Source organism: Phaethon aethereus, assembly GCF_964289735.1.
Source record: "Phaethon aethereus genome assembly, chromosome: 5".
NCBI lineage: Eukaryota > Metazoa > Chordata > Aves > Phaethontiformes > Phaethontidae > Phaethon > Phaethon aethereus.
The window spans coordinates 27799527-27822369 of NC_138579.1; the positions used below are offsets into that span (position 1 = coordinate 27799527).

At 35.4% G+C, this 22843-nt stretch overlaps 1 protein-coding gene across 1 annotated transcript; it reads left to right on the forward strand.

Moving 5' to 3' along the window:
* On the forward strand, positions 1 to 22256 carry SEC23A (SEC23 homolog A, COPII coat complex component; the record flags this gene model as incomplete). Its single annotated transcript, XM_082000272.1, has 19 exons — positions 1 to 221; positions 2056 to 2113; positions 2380 to 2466; positions 3640 to 3876; positions 3985 to 4064; positions 5017 to 5161; positions 5505 to 5663; positions 6488 to 6603; positions 8741 to 8864; positions 10020 to 10100; positions 11681 to 11770; positions 12637 to 12743; positions 13653 to 13806; positions 14523 to 14600; positions 15678 to 15839; positions 16863 to 16949; positions 17706 to 17861; positions 18493 to 18558; positions 22167 to 22256. 19 exons carry the CDS (start codon positions 1 to 3, stop codon positions 22254 to 22256), a joined length of 2298 nt encoding a protein of 765 aa, XP_081856398.1.
* Between the last annotated feature and the right edge of the window lie 587 nt (positions 22257 to 22843).

A 22843-nucleotide genomic window follows, 5' to 3' on the forward strand; every position in this document is an offset into this window, starting at 1 on the left:
ATGACAACCTTCCTGGAATTTATCCAGCAGAATGAGGACAGAGATGGAGTTAGATTCAGCTGGAATGTTTGGCCTTCAAGTCGTCTTGAAGCCACAAGAATGGTAGTCCCAGTAGCTGCCCTCTTCACACCACTGAAAGAACGGCCAGACTTGCCTCCTATTCAGTATGAGCCAGTTTTGTGCAGCAGGACCACGTGTAGAGCTGTTCTGAATCCCTTATGGTAAACCTAATATTACATATGTTACACCAATATTTTTCCTTACAAACAACCTCTAAAAGAGTGCCAGTTAAACTATGCGAAAGATTTTGTGTGTGGAAGGTCAAGTATACCGCACATGAGTATACAGCTCAAACTTTAGATCTTAAAAGTTTATGCACATAGATTTGCATATGTAACATACATACATAATATGTGGCTTTCATTTAACTAATCTTTTCAACGTACTTTATTTAATTAAAGATTAGGTACGTTATTTTTCTGGAACTATACATTTTGTAAGTCAGTATACTGCATTTCTCCTCTAGAAAATTACTTGGGTAAAAAGTTACTATGCTGTGTCTTTTTAACTGTTGGGCCCTGATGTAGTTTAATTTCCAAGTAAAATAAACAGTATTTATTACTGACCTTAGTTCATTTGTAGACCAAAGCAGGTTAGCTCGCTTAGTATACCAAAACAGAAGGTGAAAGATGTGATTGACAGATAGATTAAAAGTAGGCATGAGAGAGGGTGAAAAGCTGTTTAAGCTAAAGGGTGATATTGCACAAGCACAAATGCTTGTAGACTAGTCATGGATAAGTTTAGGTTGGAAGAAGAGGAAGTGTTTTATACATCGTTCCAATCACAGAAGTATGGAAAAGAAACAACAATTTCTAAGGTGGAGTTTGATGAGCATGGGAGAGGTACTGAATGATAGTGAGAGATTAGACATGGTGTAAAAGATCCTGTAGAACCTCTAACTCATTTTTATGAACAACTTGACCCTGCATGGGAGAAAAGACTATTTCAAAGCAGATGTGAAACTGGGTTTCAGTATTAAACAGGTACAATGACTGATAATATTGGAAGTCAGACTTAGTGGAAGCTAACTTTTTCAGAAGCATTATCTTTTATTGAGGGCTGGAAGAAAAATTATGGAAAGGCAAAACTGTAAAGGGTCAGTCAGATCTCTTGACATTACAGTGAACTGTGTACATTTTTCCTGTCTCATATATGCAGGTCATGACTGAATTTTTTTATTTTTTACTTTTTACAAGGTGTGATTAGAGATTCGATTTGGGGGGACTTTTGGAGCCTGCGTGGCACAGTGTATTGGGCTAGATAATCTGCAGCCCTGAAATTGATACAGATCATTTTATTTCAATAGAGCTGTGTTGTGTTTACAGCATGCTGGGATTTATCCAAAGATTTAGTTATTTTTAAAAAAGATTTTTGCCCTTGTAGACAGGAGAAGATGTGATAGCAAGAAGTGTACATTCAAAACATGTAAAGTTTACTTTCTCTTAAAATGTGAGTAGAACTTTGTAAGACATCTGCATGGCAATAAGATAAAAGTTTAACTTTTTTATTTTAACTATCTGAATACTAATAAAAATGTAGATAAAAGGGGTTAGGGTCATAATTGAAAAAAACGTTATTTTCACTAGAGTGATAGCTGTTAAGTTGGAATCTGTTGTTTTAGGGCACAATGTATATTCAGGATAGTCCCACACTCTGACAGCTAATAGAACATAGGCTGAGAAAGGAGAAAAATGCAAAGGTAGGGACGATTAAAATGATTTGCCTAAAACTGTTCAGAAAGTCCCTAATAAAGGTGCTGAGTGTGTATTCTTAAATTTCTTATTTGCTTCTTTTCCCTGAAGATCATTCTTCCTCCCTAAAGACAATAATTTGCCTGATACATCTGTGTAAGATTACACTTATTTTGAATTTGTAATATTTAGGAGGAAGCTTTTTCAAAGTCAGTGTGTTTTTTGAAAAATTAAAAAAAATGTATTCTATGAGGAAAATTAATTGTTCATGCTATATAAACTTCTCTTATTGTTTTTTTTATAGCCAAGTGGATTATCGAGCAAAACTTTGGGCTTGCAACTTTTGTTATCAGAGAAATCAGGTAAGAAAATGAAACAATCAGGATAAAGAAAATCTTTTTCATAAGGTCAAAATAAAAATCCTCATTTTACAAATTATAGTTGTGAACTGAAATTGACAGCAAGAGTGTGAGCGTGCAGTTATATCTTCAGAGATTGCATTGAGATTTTTTTCACGACAGCAATAGTGAACATCTGTTGCAGAGGAGAGTAGTCTGTACGTATGTGTGTGGTTTTGTAGAAGTTGTAATCTTTTGTTTATACTTAGTTTCTGTGGTTTTATTTGCAGTTTCCTCCTACCTATGCTGGCATATCTGAAATGAATCAGCCAGCTGAACTTTTGCCTCAGTTCTCCAGCATTGAATATGTAGTACAGGTAAAATCATTAAATAAAATCTTTAACATCTGTAACCTTGCAATATACAAAAATAATGAATTTCAATTTTATTTCTTCACTATGTTTTAATGACTGTGAGTCTATATGGGCTTGTTAGTAGATTGAACATTTATGTCATCAACTGGAAATGGAAAACATAACTTTTTATAAGAACACAAGGATGGCTAGTAAGACTGGTTTAAAAAAAAGGAAAAAGAGAAGTCTCTTCTAGAGACAATATTTCTATTAGGTCAGTTCCTTTATCAGGAGTTTAATTTGTGTTTGTGCTGGGGTTCTACTTACTGCTGTTCATTGCTCAAATGATTGCAGTTCAAATTTGGATGACTCTTGATTAATCTCTCATTAATCATCTGAATTTAAGTAATTGAATGATTATGAGTTAGTTATAGGGCTAGCTGGTTTAGAGAAAACAACTAATACGTATTCAGTTCAGTTGTTTGAATTTTAATACTCATGCTTTTTTAAGAAATAAGTTACTTGACTAGTGTCCTGGTTTCAGGACAACTAGAAATAAAAACTGGACATACAACCCAAAATTGCAAACATTTGCAACTGCAAATTTGTAATCTCTAAATTCCATTTTTGAGGATTAAAATTTATAAGACTCCACTGAGGCATTCAGATTGTGAAGAGTGAAGACTGAACAGAATCTCACTTTTTTGCCAACCCTTGTAACACAAAGTAAAGGGAATATTTGCTCATATTACGACAAAATTAGTTCAGAAAGAATAAAAAGAACTGATGATCTCTAGACTAAAATTATGAGGTGAAATGCCACAGAATGTAATCAGGTTGGAATATTTTATAATTGTGAATAGCTTTGACTATTACATTCACTTGGAGCAATAAAAGCTCATTATATATTAAAAGATTTACATAATTGGCACACGCTTCAAAACTGTCATGACATCCTGAAAGGATTTTTTTTTCTGCATTGCATATTTCAGCAGAGTTCATTATGGTAGGGTTTTTGTTCTCCTTTAGCCTCAGGTACTGATTAGTACTTGAGAGGGAGGTAAGTTACATGGAACATTGACATTATTGGTATGATTAAAATCAAACTTTTTGCAAAATGTACTTTATTTGTTAATTTCTGATCTGTAAATATTGCAAGGTTTGTTTTTCATGTGATTATATTTGTGTTTGTTAAAGCGTGGTCCTCAGATGCCTTTGATATTTCTTTATGTTGTGGACACATGCATGGAAGATGAAGACTTGCAAGCTCTGAAGGAATCCATGCAAATGTCGCTTAGTCTTCTGCCACCAACGGCATTAGTAGGTCTCATTACCTTTGGCCGAATGGTGCAAGTTCATGAGCTTGGCTGTGAAGGAATTTCCAAAAGTTATGTCTTCAGGGGAACAAAAGACCTATCTGCAAAACAGCTGCAGGTAATGCACAAACACAAACAAAAAGAAGTCATTAAGGTGATGACGATGAAGAACTTAAAATATTCTATAATCAAATTTTGAAAACAAATCTTATGTATTTGACTACAGGAAATGCTAGGGCTTACAAAAGTAGCTGTTTCACAAGTTGGTCGGGGTCCTCAAGTGCAGCAGCCACCGCCTTCTAACAGGTAATGTGCTTAAAACATTTAAAAAACATACGTTGACTACACTGATGTACTGGAAAACTTATGTTTTATGACAATGAAAAAAATCAGCTGACAGTTGAACCTTTTGATCAGGCACAAATTTACGAGGACATTAATGGTTATAGCCTGTTTCTTTTCTACAGTTTGTAGTGGGAAGAAAAGACTTAATGGGTGATAGTAAAATCATCTGGATGATGATTTGGAAATGTACTGAGAGAACCTTGTATGGGCATACTATAGATATGTAAACCATGATGCTTCTGTTGGTTGGTATGCTGAACTTGTTAATAGATGCTTTAGTGCCCCTTTCTTATGTGGATATTCAGTTTTGCCTTCCCTTCTTCTCCCTTTTCCACTCCTCTTCCCTCCCTTTCTGTCTCATTTGGAACTTCTGGATCGGTGTTTGATTCTCCTGTGTATCTCACAGTGACATAGAAGAAATTGATGAAATGATGAGAGAGACAGTTTTGCAGTCTCTGCCTTCCAATAAATAACTGCATTTGTAGACATCCTGTAGCAGAGAGTGTGAAAAATTATTTATACGTTAATGTTTCTTCTGATCTTTGATTTTTCACTGAAGTAGTGAAACCTGAATTTCTTTCTGAGATTCATAGGTTGAATTCATTCATAGATGATTCACATCATCTGCTGTGTTCTTCTGACTAGATAGGGTTCTTTCTAGATAGTGGCAATATCTCTAAGTCAGCAAGTTTTTGTTTTACAAGCTCTTTGCTGAACTTCTTAAGCTGAATGCACTGTGTATGTAGTAATACCAAACTCTGTTATCTTGATGAGGGGGAGACATTGCTCTGAATCCAGACTAGAATCTAGAATTAGACATTGGTAATATGTCTAATATATTGCTAGTGAGGAACTGATAAAATTTTTATTTAACAATTTTGAATCTAAACTAATTCCATGGATTTGTTTACAGGTTTTTGCAACCAGTGCAGAAAATTGATATGAATCTTACTGATCTTTTGGGTGAACTGCAACGGGATCCTTGGCCTGTTCCGCAAGGAAAACGGCCTTTACGTTCTTCTGGAGTAGCTCTTTCTATAGCTGTAGGGCTCCTTGAGGTAACAGCTTTAATTACAGTTGTACTAATATGTAAATAGATGATTTTGTTGGAGAAAAGCTGCCACAATCAATATGTAAAAACCTTAGTAATTGATGCTTATTAGATTTGTATGATGATTCTGATGGACATTATCCCTTACATGCACAGAGTAATCGTAGGTGTTTGTGCATTTTAATGAGGCAAAATCAAGACTTTGAATTAACAGCAGATTAAAGTTTTGGGAGGGAGAAAGTACAGTTATTGTTAGAATCCTAGGTCTGTGGGTGTTTATCTCATTGATATTTCTTTCGTTCAATTTGTAGCAAAACCTGATGGTTTTATTTGTCTTCTTTTTCCTGCAGTGCACTTTTCCTAATACTGGTGCACGCATAATGATGTTCATTGGAGGACCAGCTACACAAGGACCTGGCATGGTTGTAGGGGATGAATTGAAGTTACCTATAAGATCATGGCATGATATTGAAAAAGACAATGCTAAATATGTTAAAAAGGGTACTAAGGTAAGATATCATCATGGGTGGTATTTTAGGCATCTTACCAGTAAGTAAACATTTACATTGCCTGGCACTGTAAAATACTATTAGTAGTAGCAAATGTATAAAGAGGTGGGAATTGTGTGTTTTCATTTACCTGTCTCTGAATAGTATTACATCTTCACAAATTTCTTCAGAAATTTCAGTATATTGAGTTAGGACTTTGTCTTGGTTGTATCACAGTTCTTTAGAGTGTTCCCCTGATTTAAGTCAGAAAAGATTTATGTGACTAAATGGAATACCTAGAGTAAGGCAGTCTGCTTCTAAGACAGCTACTCAAAACTGTCTTGGTAGTTGGGGGAGTGTTAGGCAGTAGAGTTTAGGCATGGTTCGTTTCATCCTTAATGTACGTTTACACGGGTGAACTGCATACAAAACCCGTTGAATTCATCTTAACTGATTATAATAGGAGCTTAAACAATTAGCTCAGTTGCAGGTACCTGTCATTATAGACACTTGAGATTAGGAAGGTAAATCCAATTCTGTGTGTTGGATGTAGTACTTAAGGCAAAGTTTAAAAAGAAAAAATTAAGGTAATTTTCTAGTTTAAATAGAAACCACTGGTCTGACTAGTGTGAGTCATATTCTCAACTGATCAGAAAAAAACCCCAAGTGTTGAAAATTCCAGTCTTAATTTTAACTTCAGGAAAAAATACTCTTTTAGCTTGTATTAGAATATGATGTGAATAAAGTCTGCTAATGTTTTAGAAAAATCTTGGGAGTTTAGGATTTAATATGAAAATAGTTCACGTGGTATATTGCAATGAACTGTATTTTCATCTTGGATTTAGCATTTTGAAGCCCTGGCTAATCGGGCTGCAACAAATGGTCATGTTATTGACATATATGCATGTGCATTGGATCAGACTGGTCTTCTGGAGATGAAGTGTTGTCCCAACTACACTGGGTATGTGTCTGTTCATTTTTAAGTAGTATGTGAAGATGCAGTTGTTAATTTTTTTTATATTGTTTAACAGTAAGCACTTACCAAAATGTTCTGTTACTTAAAAAAAAACAACCAAAAAACAAACCTGCACAAACCCACTGATATACTGTGATGGTTGCATTTGTGCTGGTATTTTTGCATTTCTCAGCTTCTAGCAAATTTGTCAACATAAATGTGGGTTTAATCAGGAGGGGCGCTGCTGTTTTGTGGTGGTTTTTTTTTTTAATATGATCTGTTTGAGGCTTAAATAACATGGATATCTTTTAAACAGGCAATTTATCCTATGTACGGTTGCTATTTTTCTTTTTCAGTGTGTGTATATGTAAGCTTCAGGTTTCAGTAAAGATAAGGACCTGTCATCCTCTTTTTTCCTTGCTGTTCAGAGTGATACGAAACCCTGTGTTATTCTTTCTGTCTTCTTTATGCCCTTCTGTATACTGTTCTTCATAAGTTCAACTACTGTCTTAGATGATTATCTGTTGCTCCTGATTTTTGCTACTTCTGTCCAGTTCTACATTTCAGACATGGTCTTGTATTCCCTTCCGCTTGTCTTGACATCATTTTAATAGGATCAAAGCAAGTTGTAGTCTTTCTCATGAAACCACTCCTTTATTTTCTGTCACTGTGGTGACACCCTCACCCTTCCAGTTGTACAGATCTACAGTCTGGGATGGCTTTTGACTCTTGCTTGCATGTTAAGTACCGTATTAGTTTTGTAAATTCTGCCAATTCTTCCTCCATATTTTCTTTTTCTTTCTCTTTCTGAAGGTCTTTTCTACAGTCGTAATTTTAATCTTTGCTAGTATAGCCACATGCTTTACATACCATTTGATTTTTAGGTTAGACTTCTGGATTCTGTCTGGATTCTTTTGCCAAGCTCATTTTTCTTGCTTGTTGCTGTTAGCTGTGTCAATACCAACTGGAGGTAAAATTAAACCAAGCATCTTTGCTTACCAGTTTAATAACTGGTGTATCTGTGGGTAATGGGCCTTCGTAGCTGCCTGTCAATACCCACATATGACAGAGGATCCTAAGCACATGCTATGTATCTAGGCATACCAAGAAGAATGAGAGAGTTACATGCTGTGGTGAAGATATGCTGCTGAGTTTCAGGCCAGCTTGGCCATGCTAGTCACTGCTGGGTTGCTTCTTTTCAGCGGTGTGTTTGTATAGTTTTAGCATGGGAGTTTCTACTGCCTTAGGATCTTTAAGTTTATGACTTTACCTGCATATTTGATTCATACTCCTTTTCTGCATCAAACTCAAGCTGTATTTTTCTATATATTACAGCGTAATTTTGGTCTCTCTCTCTGCTCTTGTGCTTCACCTTACCCAGTTTCTGCTCTTCCAGCAAAACTAGCATTAATGTATAGTTTGTCCATTTCTCTTACAGCTGTTCCTATTTTCTGTTCGGTTACATCCTACATACAGGAGGCATTTCTGATTCTGCCCATATCTGTTGTCTTCTATCTTTGAGTATCCACCTGAAAACTTCTATAACTTCATTCATGTGTTATGTTTGACCTATTAACGTGTTTTACTAATATGATTTAATTAATATTTTGGATGAATAACAGTAATATCTCCCATTACTATTTCTTAAATGCAGTATATGGTATTTCCTGCTGAATAGCAACCATTGCAGTTACATCTGCAGAATAATATTGCTAAGCATAAAACCAAATCATGCTTCTTGAGCATAGATTTAAGACTTAAATAATGAGTGAACTACTCAAAATAGCATGGAAATGGGTTTGGAATACTGAATATTAGAAGTAGTTAGCTGACTTTGCTTGACAAGGTTGTGAAGCATTTGTAATATTAAAGTGCAGTATAGTATTTTCCCAGTGAAAGATTTTGTAATACATTATAATAAGATGCTGATTGGGCAAGAAGCTCATGTACAAAATTAATCCCTAACATTGTAGCAAAATATTAATTTAGTCCATTTTAAGAAGGCAAGCATGTGCCTCACCATGAACTGTCATTAGTTTTAGACTCTAATGGAAATAAGCTATATAAATCCCATGTGCCAACATATTGCATAGTAAGTAATCTGTTTTAACTTGAGGATTTTGTTCTTTTTGTTGTTGTCTAGAGGCTACATGGTAATGGGAGACTCTTTCAATACATCTTTATTCAAACAAACCTTTCAGAGAGTATTCACAAAAGATATGCAAGGACAATTTAAAATGGGATTTGGTGGCACATTAGAAATAAAGGTAAGAATAGAAAGTGCAATGTGTTAGTGAAACACTGGAATAGGGTGGCTAAGAACCGTGGAATCTCTGCCCTTTAAGGAATTTTTAGGAACATGATGAACAGATGTATCAGGGTTGGCTTGGACATAGCTGTTACTGCCTAGCTATCTTTTGACAGTTCTGTGATTCTGTAAATGTGAGTTAGGCACAGCGTTAATTCCTTCTTGCCCTGCATTCAGTAACAGATAAAAGAGAGGCTGAACTGAAATTAATGTCTCTGTTAGAAACTCACAATGCTGTGTGTGTAGATTTTGGTATTGGTAGTGTTTCTTGGTTTTAGCTCCAGGTTCTCTACATAGTTCAGGACAGCTTTCCTTTCATTTTCCATCCCTATCAGAATCCATTCTGGCACTTTAACAGTGTTCATTTTCACCTCCACTGTTTTGAGAAGCTTAGAGCTGAATGTGCTGTAGGTTCAGATATGGTCTTCCGTGATGTTTCTTGCGAAGTATTAACAATCCTGCGTTGTAGAAGAATATGGGCTATTTTCTTGTTCAGTAAAATTCTGTTTAAGTTTTTACTACCAGGACAAATAATTAAACTTTCTTCTTTCATGTCTGGTTCTTGTGAGTTTTGTTGGAAACCCTGGAAAATGCGAAAAGGAAGCCCTTGTTCTATAGGAATGTACGAATCACTTCAAACACGAAAATGACATTGGAAGAATGTAACTAACTGGATTTTGCTTTTAGCTAAATATGTTTAGGAGAGAGAGAGAGTTAAATTCAATGTGGGGTGTGTACGGGCTTATCTTACCAGTCTTTAGTTTTAATCTCATCTTGTGAATATTTTAATTACTTTGCTCGAAAATAGGCATTATCCGGTATACTTTCTAGGTTCCCAGGTTTATAAATAACAGCAGCTTTTTTCCATGTTTTAATTCATGTTCGTGCTGTTGTTTCAGATGTACTGAGAGGTACAGCAAACATACATGATTAAGCATAGAAAGTGAGCACATGAAAAGTTTCTCTAAATGTATCAAGCGTTACTGTATGTATAACCTTTCCTAAAGGTATCAAGAGTCTGATAGGCATTAAGGTTTTCATTAAGTAGTGATAAAATAAGGATGAGTTCTTTTTAGTGTGGCATATTAATGTATTTTTTCTTCTAAACATGAAGACTTCAAGAGAAGTAAAGATTTCTGGAGCAATTGGACCCTGTGTCTCTCTCAACTCTAAAGGACCTTGTGTCTCAGAAAATGTAAGTAAACTTTGCTGAAAATGAAGGTAATGTTTTACTATGGAAACAGAGGATTTAGGATTTCTGGATTTGACGAGACACTAAAACTTTTCCATAAATGGAACAGAGAGTGTTTGCTTTTTACCAATTTTAAATTAAAGACATGCAAGGGCTGGTTTTTGGATAAGCTCCTGTTCACTGCTGCATTAGATTCAAGTTCTATTAGACCTTGCAGATGCCTTGTTGCTTGGTTAGATTTGTCCACTGCGTAGTTGCTTTAAAATTATTACAAAGAAGTTACATGCTGGGTAAGCAGAATATAGAAGTAGAATATTTCAAGTGGAAAGTGAGTTAACGTGCTTTATTGTTAAAATCAGAAGTATGTAATTTTATCCAAACAGCGAACTTTAAAAATGCTTTGTTTAGAAAAACTGAGAGACCAGGAGGACACAAGGCTGTGGAAACATCCCCTTTATCTTAGCCCATCTTCCCATTTGTATAGCTGTTTCACCAAATGCACATTTAGTTAATTGATTAGACAATCCAGCTATTACAGGCTTCTGAAGTAACTCCTTTAAATTTACATCAGACTTAAATAATTACTTTATTTTCTTATCAAATAATATTATTAGTTTAGTTTTGCATTTGATTACTAATCAAAAACAATTCTTGCAAGTATGCAAACTGTCTTACATTGAAAAGTCTCACTTTCGTTCCTAACAATCTGCATAATAGCACTTTCCAGCATGAAAATGCTTACAAATGGCCTGCTTTAATCAAGCATTTTTCATGCCTAAATTTTCCTTGTATTTCTGATTGCATCTTGGTGAACTAAAAAAATCTCAATAATCAGCTTTTTTTTTTTTGCTTTTCTTTTCTTAGTGGTCTGGTACAGGTTTTCTTATTTTGTCACCTGAATGATTGTGTATATTACAATGAAAGTTAAAAACCCCAAAAACAATTAAATGTACATCTCCTTATTTAAGCTACATATTTAATGGACAATTAATGTAGCCATAATGCTTTTAACAGTGAACACAAGCACAGTGACAATATTGCCAGTGTGATTTTATTTGAATGTTTTGTGTGGTTTTATTGTGTCCATTATGGATTGCTGATTATTTTAATTGGTTTCTCGGGTGTTTATGTTGTTTGGATGACAAAAAGGAATTGTCACTTGAAATAGGTCACTATCTGTATACAGTTACCTTCTAAGTTACTAGAGACTATGTAACTGTATATTATATACTATGCAAGCTATCTACTTGAAGTTTTACTGGTGTGCCTTAGGAGAGTCATTCCACTTCCAGGTGCTTACCTCTCCTCTTGGATCTGTTTAAGCAAAGTCTAGTACTTTTTCCTTTTTCGGATTTGCTTTTTCCCTTTTTCTAATGCCATGTCCTTGTACTTCTCATGTTTTAGTCTTTTGAAACCATCTCCTTTTTTATTATTCCTGCATCCAACAGTGCAGTTGTTTTGCAGGAGTGTCTGAGAAGGTGACAAAGTAGTCATAAACAGTTACCTATAATGGCCAGATGTTGTACGTTGCAAAGAAAGATAATACTTCTGGTTTGTAAAAGTATTACAAAATCTTTCTACAGGAGATTGGAACAGGAGGTACTTGTCAGTGGAAGATTTGTGGACTTAATCCTACTACAACGCTTGCACTGTACTTTGAGGTGGTCAACCAGGTAACAAATATTTGCTATTTGTCTACAAAACAAAATAATTTTATTTTATGTGACTGCTGAAGCTTATATTTTTGTGTGGTTCCCTCAAGCACAGTAGCAAGGATACAAACAGTGTTGCCATTTTGTTTTGTCAAAGTTTAGAGATGGACACTAACAGCTTAATGATGAGCTAATGTTCTTCTTGAATACGATAATGAAAACCAAAGAGCTGTAGAAATTTTGGATAGAGTTCATAATCTAAGTCAAATTTTCCTTTTCAGAGTGTTACTTATTAAAATGTGTTTCAGTTACAATATATGAAAATACTGTAATCTGTATATTTAGAAGTGCTTTTCAGTATTTCTCTGTTGTTTTAGTTACAAGGTAATTACTCCATAATGTTACCTTTTAATTTATGCTTTTATTGTTCAGCATTTGCAAGTAAAGATTGGCTTAATTGAAATGCCTTAGGGGCATATAGCCTGGTTTTCTGTCTCCCTGAGGGGCGTACTAGGGAAGAGGATAAAAACATGACAAGCGAATGTGCTACTTCCTTCTAGTACTTTCCCTTCTTCCAAATATTCGAAGCTCAGGAACTATGTGAGGTGACCGTAATGTCTATATATTTAGTATGCTATACTGCATAGTTGATGCTGGTGGAGGCAGCAACTGCTCCTAACACTCCTTAACAGTCTCTACGTTTATTAGCCATGTTTAATAAAGGTACTCAACATAGTAAAAGCACTATGCAATGCATTTATATAACCTGAGCTGCCTATTGCTACGAATTTTATAATTTTCTAGTAATTGGTTTATACCTTTTTGAATTATACTGTAAAATCTTGAGATCCACTTCCATTTAATTTTTTTTTTCCTTCTGTACTTAGCACAATGCTCCCATTCCTCAAGGAGGACGTGGTGCAATCCAGTTTGTGACTCAGTACCAACATTCCAGCGGACAGAGACGTATCAGAGTGACCACAGTTGCCAGAAAGTATGTTGTACTTGTGATGAATCACTTTCAAAGCAGCAGGCTATATATTTGCCTTTTAATCTTTAGAATTTGTAACCAGGCTATTATTCTGGGATATGCAGTGCGGCAGGTGGTGAAGGCATGATCATACCATTGAGATAGTTGCCTTTCTTGTTCTGTCGGCTGTTTGTTCTCTGAGAGGTTGCAGTGGCGGTATTATGATGTTATGGGACTGCTCTGAAGTAACCCAAGTGATTCTAGATGAACAGGAAACTTTGACTGAAATTCTATCGCTTAAACTGAGGAGATGGTTGGACTTAGGCAATGGCAAAGATCACTTCATAACTTAACTTCAGAGTGCTAGCTGCAGTTCAGGGGGTGTAAATACATGTTCCTCCATGAATCACCTTTACCTGCAGCTTTCTTGATTCAGTTACTTCACAGTTGTAGAAAGTGACATTTAGTATTATGCAGGCGTTTTACCATGCCAGATGACTTTTCTTTTAAGCTGAAGAAGACTATTGATTGGTAATTTGGTGGAAAATTCATTTTATCAAAAAAGGCATTGCCCTTACTATTGATATGAATATCTTGTTAACTTACATTAACTGTATTAGTAAAATCTTCTTGACTGATAAAAGGACAGATTAATAGTTCACCTTGTAAGTTGAAAAGCTATAGTAGCTGTTTTATAAGTGGCATTATATTTTATTTCACTGGTTGCATGGCATCTGTACAAATAGAGACATTTCTAGTTAAGTAATTGTTAACTGAGAGGCTGTTCATTTACACCCAATAGATTTTTGAAGCTCCAGAATGAATTTATTAAACTGCTAACACTGCATTCTTTGCCTTAATTTTGAAGGGATGTTTTGAGGTTGGACATCTTTCCTTTCACTCTGATGCAAATACAAGTATTTTTTTTTGCAGCTGGGCAGATGCACAGACGCAGATTCAAAACATTGCTGCATCTTTTGACCAAGAAGCTGCTGCGATTCTCATGGCTAGATTGGCAGTGTATAGGGCAGAGACAGAAGAAGGGCCTGATGTGCTCAGGTGGCTGGACAGACAACTTATACGACTGGTAAAAAGGACTATATTAAAAGAGTCACATTGGTTTCTTGTCTCCAGACATATCATTCTTAAATGACTAGTGTTCAGTGATTGTTTCTTTAAAAATGAAGCAAACCAAAAAATCAACTGAATGCTTCATTTCCAGGAGTGGGTATGCAGCATTAACTAAGATGTTCTATTTTAAATGGAAAAAAGAGCAGATATGTTTTTAGTTTGTTCATTAATGTTTCCCCAGTCCTCAGCAGTCGGTAATTGCCAGCAATTGAGAGAAATTCTAGCATGAGATTAGCAGAAATTAAAGCTTTCTCTACTTTCTGCTGCCTATAATGATACTGTAGGTGAAATACTTTTAGGGAAAAAAAAAGTCAAAGTATCTAGAAAACCATGTGGAATTTCTTTATTTTCAAAAGTTCAGTTTTCTGTTTTTTTTTATTTCTTACTTGTAAGTAAGTAGTTGTTAGTAATTTAAACATGTTCTCCAGGGCTGTTTAATCATCTAACTCTGCTTAGCTATTTTAGAGAAAAAAGCCATTAAAGCCACATATGCAACGAAATCACTGCTTGTTAAGAAAAGAATTTATGTCAGTGTTTTTGCTAGGTTTCTGTTTGCTTCCAAAGCTGTAAGCACCTCAAATCATGTGTCTATTAAAAACAAACAAACCTACAGTAATGGCATGACCAACCAAGTATGTTTCTTAATTTAGATAAATTTTTCTTTTACTTCAGTGTCAGAAATTTGGAGAATATCACAAGGATGATCCAAGCTCTTTCAGATTTTCAGAAACCTTTTCGCTTTACCCACAGGTGAGTAGAAGGAAGGTGTGTCTATAAGGAATAAAGAGAGAATGCTTAGTGAAGGAAGAGACACTGTAGCCCAGAGTAAAATAAGGCGCTACACTGGCTGCCAGAATGAAAAGACCCCCAGCTACTGTTTGGCATGTGGCATCAGGCAAATCACTTCTGTTGTCTGTGCTGCTGTGTCCCCTTTTGACCTCTGTCCTTACAGCTAAACTTCCTCTAACTGTGTGTATTTTGTGTTTCTCCTATAATGAAATCCTCATCTTACCTGAGTTTGTAATTTGGATGACACTGTTTTTTTTAAGGCAATTTCAATGAAGAAATTCAGAAAACATGAGAAAAGATATGATTTTGCTCTGTTGTTTCTTTCCTGTATGATTTATAACACTGACCTGAAAAGAAACCAGTTCACTGTTCAAGTGAACCTGAGCCTGCCTATATTAAAATTTGAACAGTTTCTTTGCTAATAATCCGTTCTGATAAATTCCTCCGTTCTGATAGCTCCTGATTATGTTGCTTTTGGACTCTTCATAGACTTCCACGATATTTCTGTTTGAGTTATCTACCAATGTGTCTCAAGGTGTTAAGTGTTGTGGAGAGGTTGATTCAGCATGTGGAGAGATTGATTTGGCAATGAAAGGATTTGCTTTTTCCATTTTACTAACAAAGTTCAACTTTGCTGTGGCTAATGTTCTTTTTTCTGTTCACATGCTATAACTTACCTTATGTGTTCAAGCACAGCAGCCTCCCTCACAGGAACAGTAGAACTTAGAGTAAAGGAAAGGTTTGGCAATATTCAGTCATACTATTTATCAGTTAGTACTGGAGAAGAAGGATTATTAATTTTTTCCTCTTAATTCAAAGCTGCTTTGTAGGTTTATCCGTTCTGATGTCTCTGTCTTAACTCTCATGAGAGTATATAAAAACTGGCCAAGGTGCGTATACAAGTTAGAAATGTTAAAGTACTTGGAATTCAATTTTGTTACGGCATTGGTCTCAGGTAGTTTGTGGAAAACCTTTCTTTCCTTGTACAACTTTCCTTTCCATCTGTGAAAGTTCAAATAAATGTTTTTTGTTTTGCAGTTTATGTTTCACTTGAGAAGATCTCCTTTCTTACAAGTTTTTAATAACAGTCCAGATGAGAGCTCATACTATCGTCATCATTTTATGCGTCAAGATCTAACCCAGTCGCTTATCATGGTTCAGCCAATTCTTTATGCCTACTCTTTCAATGGACCTCCAGAGGTATCATTATATATAACATAATAGTAGGTTAAAAGATGCTGTTTTGGGAGAGAGATGATTGTTTTCCTCACTGTTACATGCTATAAAATGTGTTGTTTTAAAATTTATTGCATGAGAAAGAATATTCATTTAATGTAGAACATACTATGAACAAGAACTATCTCAGAATTCTGATGTAGCATAGTCTTAAGAACGAAAATCAGATTGTGAAGAGATGATGTTTTAAACTAAGGAATGGTAATTCTGTTAAATTTTGAGAGCTATAGGACTTTTGTTTTTGTGGATCCAGAATGTAAATATCAACAAAAATGTTTTTATTTCAAAAAGTACTTTTTCTGTAGAGTTTGAAAGAAAAGTTGGTTTGTTTTTTTTTTTAAATGTAGAAAATAATTTTTTTCCTGATTCTTGGAATAGTTAATATTTTTCGTATCCATAATAAGATTGATTCGATTAAATCATAGGGTGCTGATTCAGTTAAATAACGTAGTGCCAATATAGTGTCACTGGCCTTAAAAAGATGAATTAAAACCTTAAATCTTGTATTTCATAAATCATGAGTATTTACTATATACAGTACTGGTGGATGGATATATATGCACAGTAATAATAGCTGCAAGGACAAGACTAAAGAAAACCAAACAACCCCCAACCCCCAAATCTTATACTTGAATAACTACTGAATGTTAATACATTGAAATATCATTCAAGTTAGTGGCATTGTATAGACAAATATGGAGATACTTGAAAGACTAGAAAAGTGCATAATAATGAAAGAGGTTTCAGCTCTTGAATACAATTTTTATTACTTTTGTGAAGTTATATATTCAGAATCAGGCTGGATAACTTCAGAATGAGGTTGTGTGGATTGCAGATGTATAACATGAAAATGAGCAAATGTGGAGCTTTAGTAAGCAATTGAAAAAGTTCCTAAGATTCAGTGACTGATTCAAAAAGCTGGTAATGCCATCTGATTGCTCAATTCTGCATCAGTTGGTAATTTTTTTATTTATTTTTAAATCTCAGCCTGTTCTTCTGGATAGCAGCAGCATTTTACCAGATCGCATTCTCCTTATGGACACCTTTTTCCAGATCCTTATTTATCATGGAGAGGTAAGAGTTGTCGTTTCCTATATAAGTACTCTTTTTTCTGTAGGAATGCAACATTATGAAAGTCAAGCCCCAGTTCTAAAGCACTCCAATGCTTGACCTCTCATCTGCATGGTTGATACCAGACTCCTAATTCATGCTTTTCGTTTGGTAACCTAACATGCTCATACGCAGATACCTGACATTACTTGACATTTTGGTGCTGTTTGTCATGACTGGTTTGAGGTGAGTTAGTTTCTGTTTTAGATCAATATTTTTCCAGCTTTTGAGAGTGTTATTCCCTGCATCTCCCCTGCTTTTCACTCATTTATTTTAGACCGCTAAATTAGTTCTTCAGAGATAGGGAGTCAGAACACCAAGTTTTGTAGTCACCCTTCATCTGTACTGTCCTGGAGGAATGAAACTGCTCCTGGCAGTTGAGTAGATAGACATTTGCTAGTAATAGAAATAGAAGTAGCATATTGGAGAACTGTAAACAGTGTCCTTGGCCTCATGAACTAAATGTTTAGCATACAAAGGATGACAAAAAAAGGAAATACAGAAGTACCACAAATTATTAGATCTTAAAAAAAAAAAATCTAGTGGCACATTACTTGCACATCTTGGTTTTTAAAAATTAGCTTGCAGACTATAGGGCAGAAAGGGATGAGTGATAGAAAAGAGGCCAGCAATGGCACATTCTCCTCTGAAAATCCTTGTTTATCCTCTAAGAAAGGTTGGTGAATCAGCTCTAAACTTCTTTCTTCCTCCTATACCCAGACTATAGCTCAGTGGCGTAAATCAGGTTACCAAGATATGCCGGAATATGAAAACTTTCATCACTTGCTACAAGCTCCAATAGATGATGCCCAAGAAATTCTCCATTCCAGATTTCCAATGCCCAGATACATTGATACAGAGCATGGAGGAAGCCAGGTATGGTAAAATATGTATTATCTAATCTTGCTATCTATCTTGCTAGTGATGCATTAGTAATGTCATGAGATTTTTTTTTTAGTAAACATGTATTTCTGTGCTAAAATATATGTAAATTGCAAGTGAAAATTTGGAATTTAAAAGCTTTTACAGACCCATATATTTAATAGTAGCTGTTTGCATAATTTGTGAGTCCTGTTATTCATTACTATTTTTACCATACTGACTTGGACTCTCAGACTCCTTGTGTGAGGTGTGTAAGACAAAAAATATAGTACTTGTCAGGGTCTCTGGACCAATACTAGAAGTATTCCTTGTGTTATTTTTTTTTTAAACTTATTAATTAATATCTTGTTGATATTCACATTTACTTTGCTAGTGCTTAGAAAAAGACAAAAGCTTACTTTTTGCTGCATTGAAAAGTTGGTAGCAGTTCTGCATTATAGCTATAGAATGCAGTGTGTGGCTTTATAGTGGTGCTATTTGCTCTTCTGAATAGGTATCTGTGCATGTTTTAATCTCTTAATAATAGAAATGGTATATTCATACACGTGATTTTTTTCTGAGTACAAGAGACTTCTATTTGAGAAGATTAATTTATTGCCTGTGTTTCTGTTTTTTTTTTTTAAAGGCTCGTTTCCTGCTTTCAAAAGTAAATCCCTCTCAGACTCATAACAATATGTATGCATGGGGGCAGGTAAGTCTGAATCTGCTGATGAAGCTTGCATGCATGATTTTATGTTCTTTTTCCCTGTTTCAGAAATCAAGTGATGTATTGTGTACATATAATTAATAACACCAAGTTTTGAAACTAAAAAAAGAAATGCAGTTTTGGCCTGATGCCACCAAAATTGCAAAAGTTAAGAAAAATGGATTTAATATCTTCAGAGAAAAAATGATCTGGTTTGCTGTTTTCAGCTTCTGTTAGGCTACTTTCATGGCTAGCCATCTTTCTTAAACAGATAACTTCAAATTCCTTAGAATGAGAGCACTTACCACACGTAAAGACTTAAAGGGACCTTTTTGCAATAGGAGAAATAAATTTTGAAGTTAGTTATAAGCAAGAACTGGAAAGTACAGCAGTACCAGTGTACTGATGCTTTTCAGAACTTTTGTGGCTTGGGTGACCAGGAATCAGTTTTTCAAATCTTGTCTTTAGGAAGGAAGTATGTAAGAGTTCAGAAGTTAAAACTTTCTGGAGCAGCTTGTATTCTTGAACATTGCATCCCAGTTCCATGTTCTCCTTCCAGATTCAGCTTTTATAGTGGGAAGAGAAATACTGCTGTGGGTGAATGCTAGTGCAGTGTCATTTTCTCATGAAAATGTAAGGGCATCAGACAGTTGAAGCTATGTATTGACTGTACTTTTAGAGTACTTTTCTAAAGGGCATACAGTGTTCAAGTCATGAGTGGAGAGCTCTGTAGCAATTTTACGGCAGTGGTTTTTGTCAGGTAAGTTCTATCAGGGTACGTTCTCATGGGGATGTATTTGCTGTAATGAAACTTCTGGCAGGAAAGAGCACTGAGATCCAGAGTGAAAATACTGGAAAACTTTCCACTGAGTCAGGGACAGCATGATTTGAACCCAGCTCTCTTGCCTGCAAAGTCAATAACGTAACCAGCAATCTGTTAGTGTCCCTCTTCATCTGTTTCCTCCACAACATACACACAAATCCTGTAGTTTGAAAAGTCTTGTTTTGATCTAAACATTACCTGGAAATTTTTGAAATTTTGATGTTTCCAACAGTACAGGACAACTGTTTCCTGCTCATTTAATTAGTAAGTAAATGAAACAGTATTCCAAATGTAAATGCAAATAACAAAACAATTCTTGAACTGATCTCTTAGAAAATTGTTTATGCTGTACAAGTGAGACTCTCTGATACATCCTAGAAGAGACAGCTTTCCATTTTAATGTTGAAAAGAATTCAGTTCTAGGGTAACATAAGAAATGGTGTGTTAATCTCCCCAGTGGCATTGCAGCATATGTGCTCAACGTAATATCCTCCTATGTTTGTAGGGTTTTTTGTGAACAAAGTTGAACCAAGTACAAATTATGAAATGAGAAATGTAACGGTTGTGAGAAAATTTTAAACTGAATTAGTTTTGCTCTTGTTTTTCTCATGAGCTTCCTGGATTGTTTCATGTAATCTTATTTTGTGCATAACTGAAAGTACAGAAAAATTTGTTAGTCCACATTGAGCTGAAGAGGGCACCCACACACCACTGAAACCATGTTTCAGGAATTGATGAATTGACTAGTTCAGTTTTTAATATTGTAGAGTACAGATCTTTTTAAACAGGTAAAAATTTTTAAACAGGAAAGATTTTTTTTTTTAGCAGGTAGATGTCTTGTATAATATAGAAAACATTTTCAGAAAATAACAGTAAACTTTTCATACAGCTCTATTATGTTGGTTAGTCTTTGAAGATACAATTGAAATTTTCAGATTATATTGGATATGACACTTACTTGAGAAGGCCTTTATTTTCATCTCTTTTTAAAAAATCTGTTTTTGTCTTGGTAACTATGGGAAATCTGCAGTTTGAAACAAAAGAAGAGGTCAGTGGCACAAATCTTATCAAATGCCCAGCTAGCTGTCACCAAATCACTGTTAATTGAATTTAAATTCTCATTGTATGCCTTTGATCCAAATCTTGAATGAACAGAAACCAAAACTTAAGGTGGTCCGTGAAAAATCAAAGCTAATTCTTGTATGCTTTTCAGACTTGTACATTGTGACCTTCCTGGTTTTCACTTTATTCCCCAGCAAATACAATACTCTGCTACCTTACTCAGAGGAATGAAGGGTTCCCAGTCTTCAGAGGTTGTCCTGAAACCAGGACAAGAGTAAAGCTACTGCTGTTGGTGGTAGCAGTGGTGACAGCAGCTGCCTGTGTGCATGTGTTGGATGAGCCTCAGGAGTAGAGTCTGTGCGTTGGTTTTAATTACCCTGGATTACCACTAGCAGTCATCATGAGAGATCCCTTTTCTTAGGTGTCTGTCAGCACCTTTTGGTGGTTTATTTACTAGCAGATGAGGTACTGTCCTTCCATGCACAAGCCACAAGGTGGTAAATCATATTCTGCCCCAGAATTAAACTACTTGTAATTCCCTTCTGGCTCCTTATTTATATAAGAATATATGAGAGCTCAGGCTTAGCATTTGCAGGCTTGGAAGTAGAACATCCTTTATTCTCGTCTTGCCACCGTCAGCTGATAGACCTTCCCTAAGAGTGGCTGTGTATTGTGTCAAGAGTATTGTAGTGATCTTAGAACTCTTACTGCTCCTGGGTTCAGCTCTTCTTCATTAACTGAGAACTGGTTTTCGCCAGTTCTCAAAAAGGGGCACCAGTTCTAAGCATCCTCGTTAAAACTTTCATGTATGTGCTTTGGAAGATGTTGTGAGAGTTTAGACAGCTCTGATTTCATTTGGAAATATGGGCGCTCAGTACCTTTGAAAAGATTGACTTGTTGAGACATACAGGAATTCTTCCTACATCCGTAAATGGAAGTAATGGCAGATTGGTTTCAAAGCACTTAATTGTTCCTATGTAACAATTGCAGAGTTGCCAACTGCTGTTTTATTTAGACTGTAAATTTGTTTAAAAATAGTAACTAAAAGATGACCATTTTGAACTTCTTGGATTTCTGAAAATTACTTCTGAGGTAAATTGCAAAAATCCACTCAAAAGGTTTGGTTTTTTGCTTAATCTTTTGTGATCTGATTTGCAGTGGCATGACCTTCCGATGTTGTTTTTGGTGTTTCTTTGGGGTGGCACAGACCTGCAAGAGAGAATTGGCCCAGCTTTCGTTGAGAAAGCTAGCTGACCTTCACTCGGTGTCAGATCAGACCCTTGGCAGATTTGTTTCCTCCTTTCACCATTTTGATATGTTTGAGCTTCACTGACAGATACTGATTCTTTAGTTGTGTCACTTGCATGTTTCTGTTTCTCTCACCTTTGTCTGCTCCTACTCCATTGAGGTAGGAATGACACAGGAACTGTGGCATGGAAGTTTTATGTTTTGTACGGTTGATGTAAATATCTTGCTATACTGCAGCTCATTACAGTATGCATTAATATGGAAGAGAGCGTAGTTGTGGTTTATGCCTGAATTTATGTAAACATATGAAAAATCATGTAAATGTACAGTTTGTTTTTTGTCAGAGGATTTCAGCAATGATGCACTTCTAAGGTCTTTCTAAATTTATAAAGTGTTTGTTTAATGGAACGTATTGTGCCTTAAAATGCTTTTTCTTCATGATGTCTGTAATCAATTCTCCTTGTTTCCTTTTATTTTATAGGAGTCCGGAGCACCCATTCTTACTGATGATGTCAGCTTGCAAGTATTTATGGATCATCTGAAGAAACTTGCAGTCTCTAGTGCTGCCTGAGATTCTGCAGTGCGTTAAAGACACAGATAAGCTGTAGCCATATTTCAGCTTTTTCTCCTTTACCCTTTTCCGTGTCTCTCTTGACAGAATGCTCTGATATGCACAAGCTGCCTGACTAGATGTAAAGCAGTGTTGTTTTCAAAGAAAAGCTTTTGTTATCACCAAATGTTTTAATGTGAACTGCAGTTTGTAAAAACGACAGGTAGTTGATTAAATTAAGTTATAATGAGAGGGAAAGCAAACCAGTCATTTTGATTACTGTGATATTATAATTACTTTGAGATCATTTATAACAACTTTGAGATGTGATTTCAGTTTCCTTTTTAAATGGTTGAGGTTGATTCTGCTGTGCACTACAAAGGCACATTGAACAATAGAGGAAATCTTTGGTGATCTTGGGCTTTCCAGACTGCCATATGACTACTTTTGTTTACTCAATTTGAGCACGAAGTGAACAAAGCAGCAGCAAAAAGCATATAAAAATAGCATTAAGTCAGTCTTTTGACTTAGGCTGCCAAACTTTTCGTTCCTGCAGAGATATTATTGTTCATGTATTGGTCACTTTAGGAGTATTTAATTTCAAATGT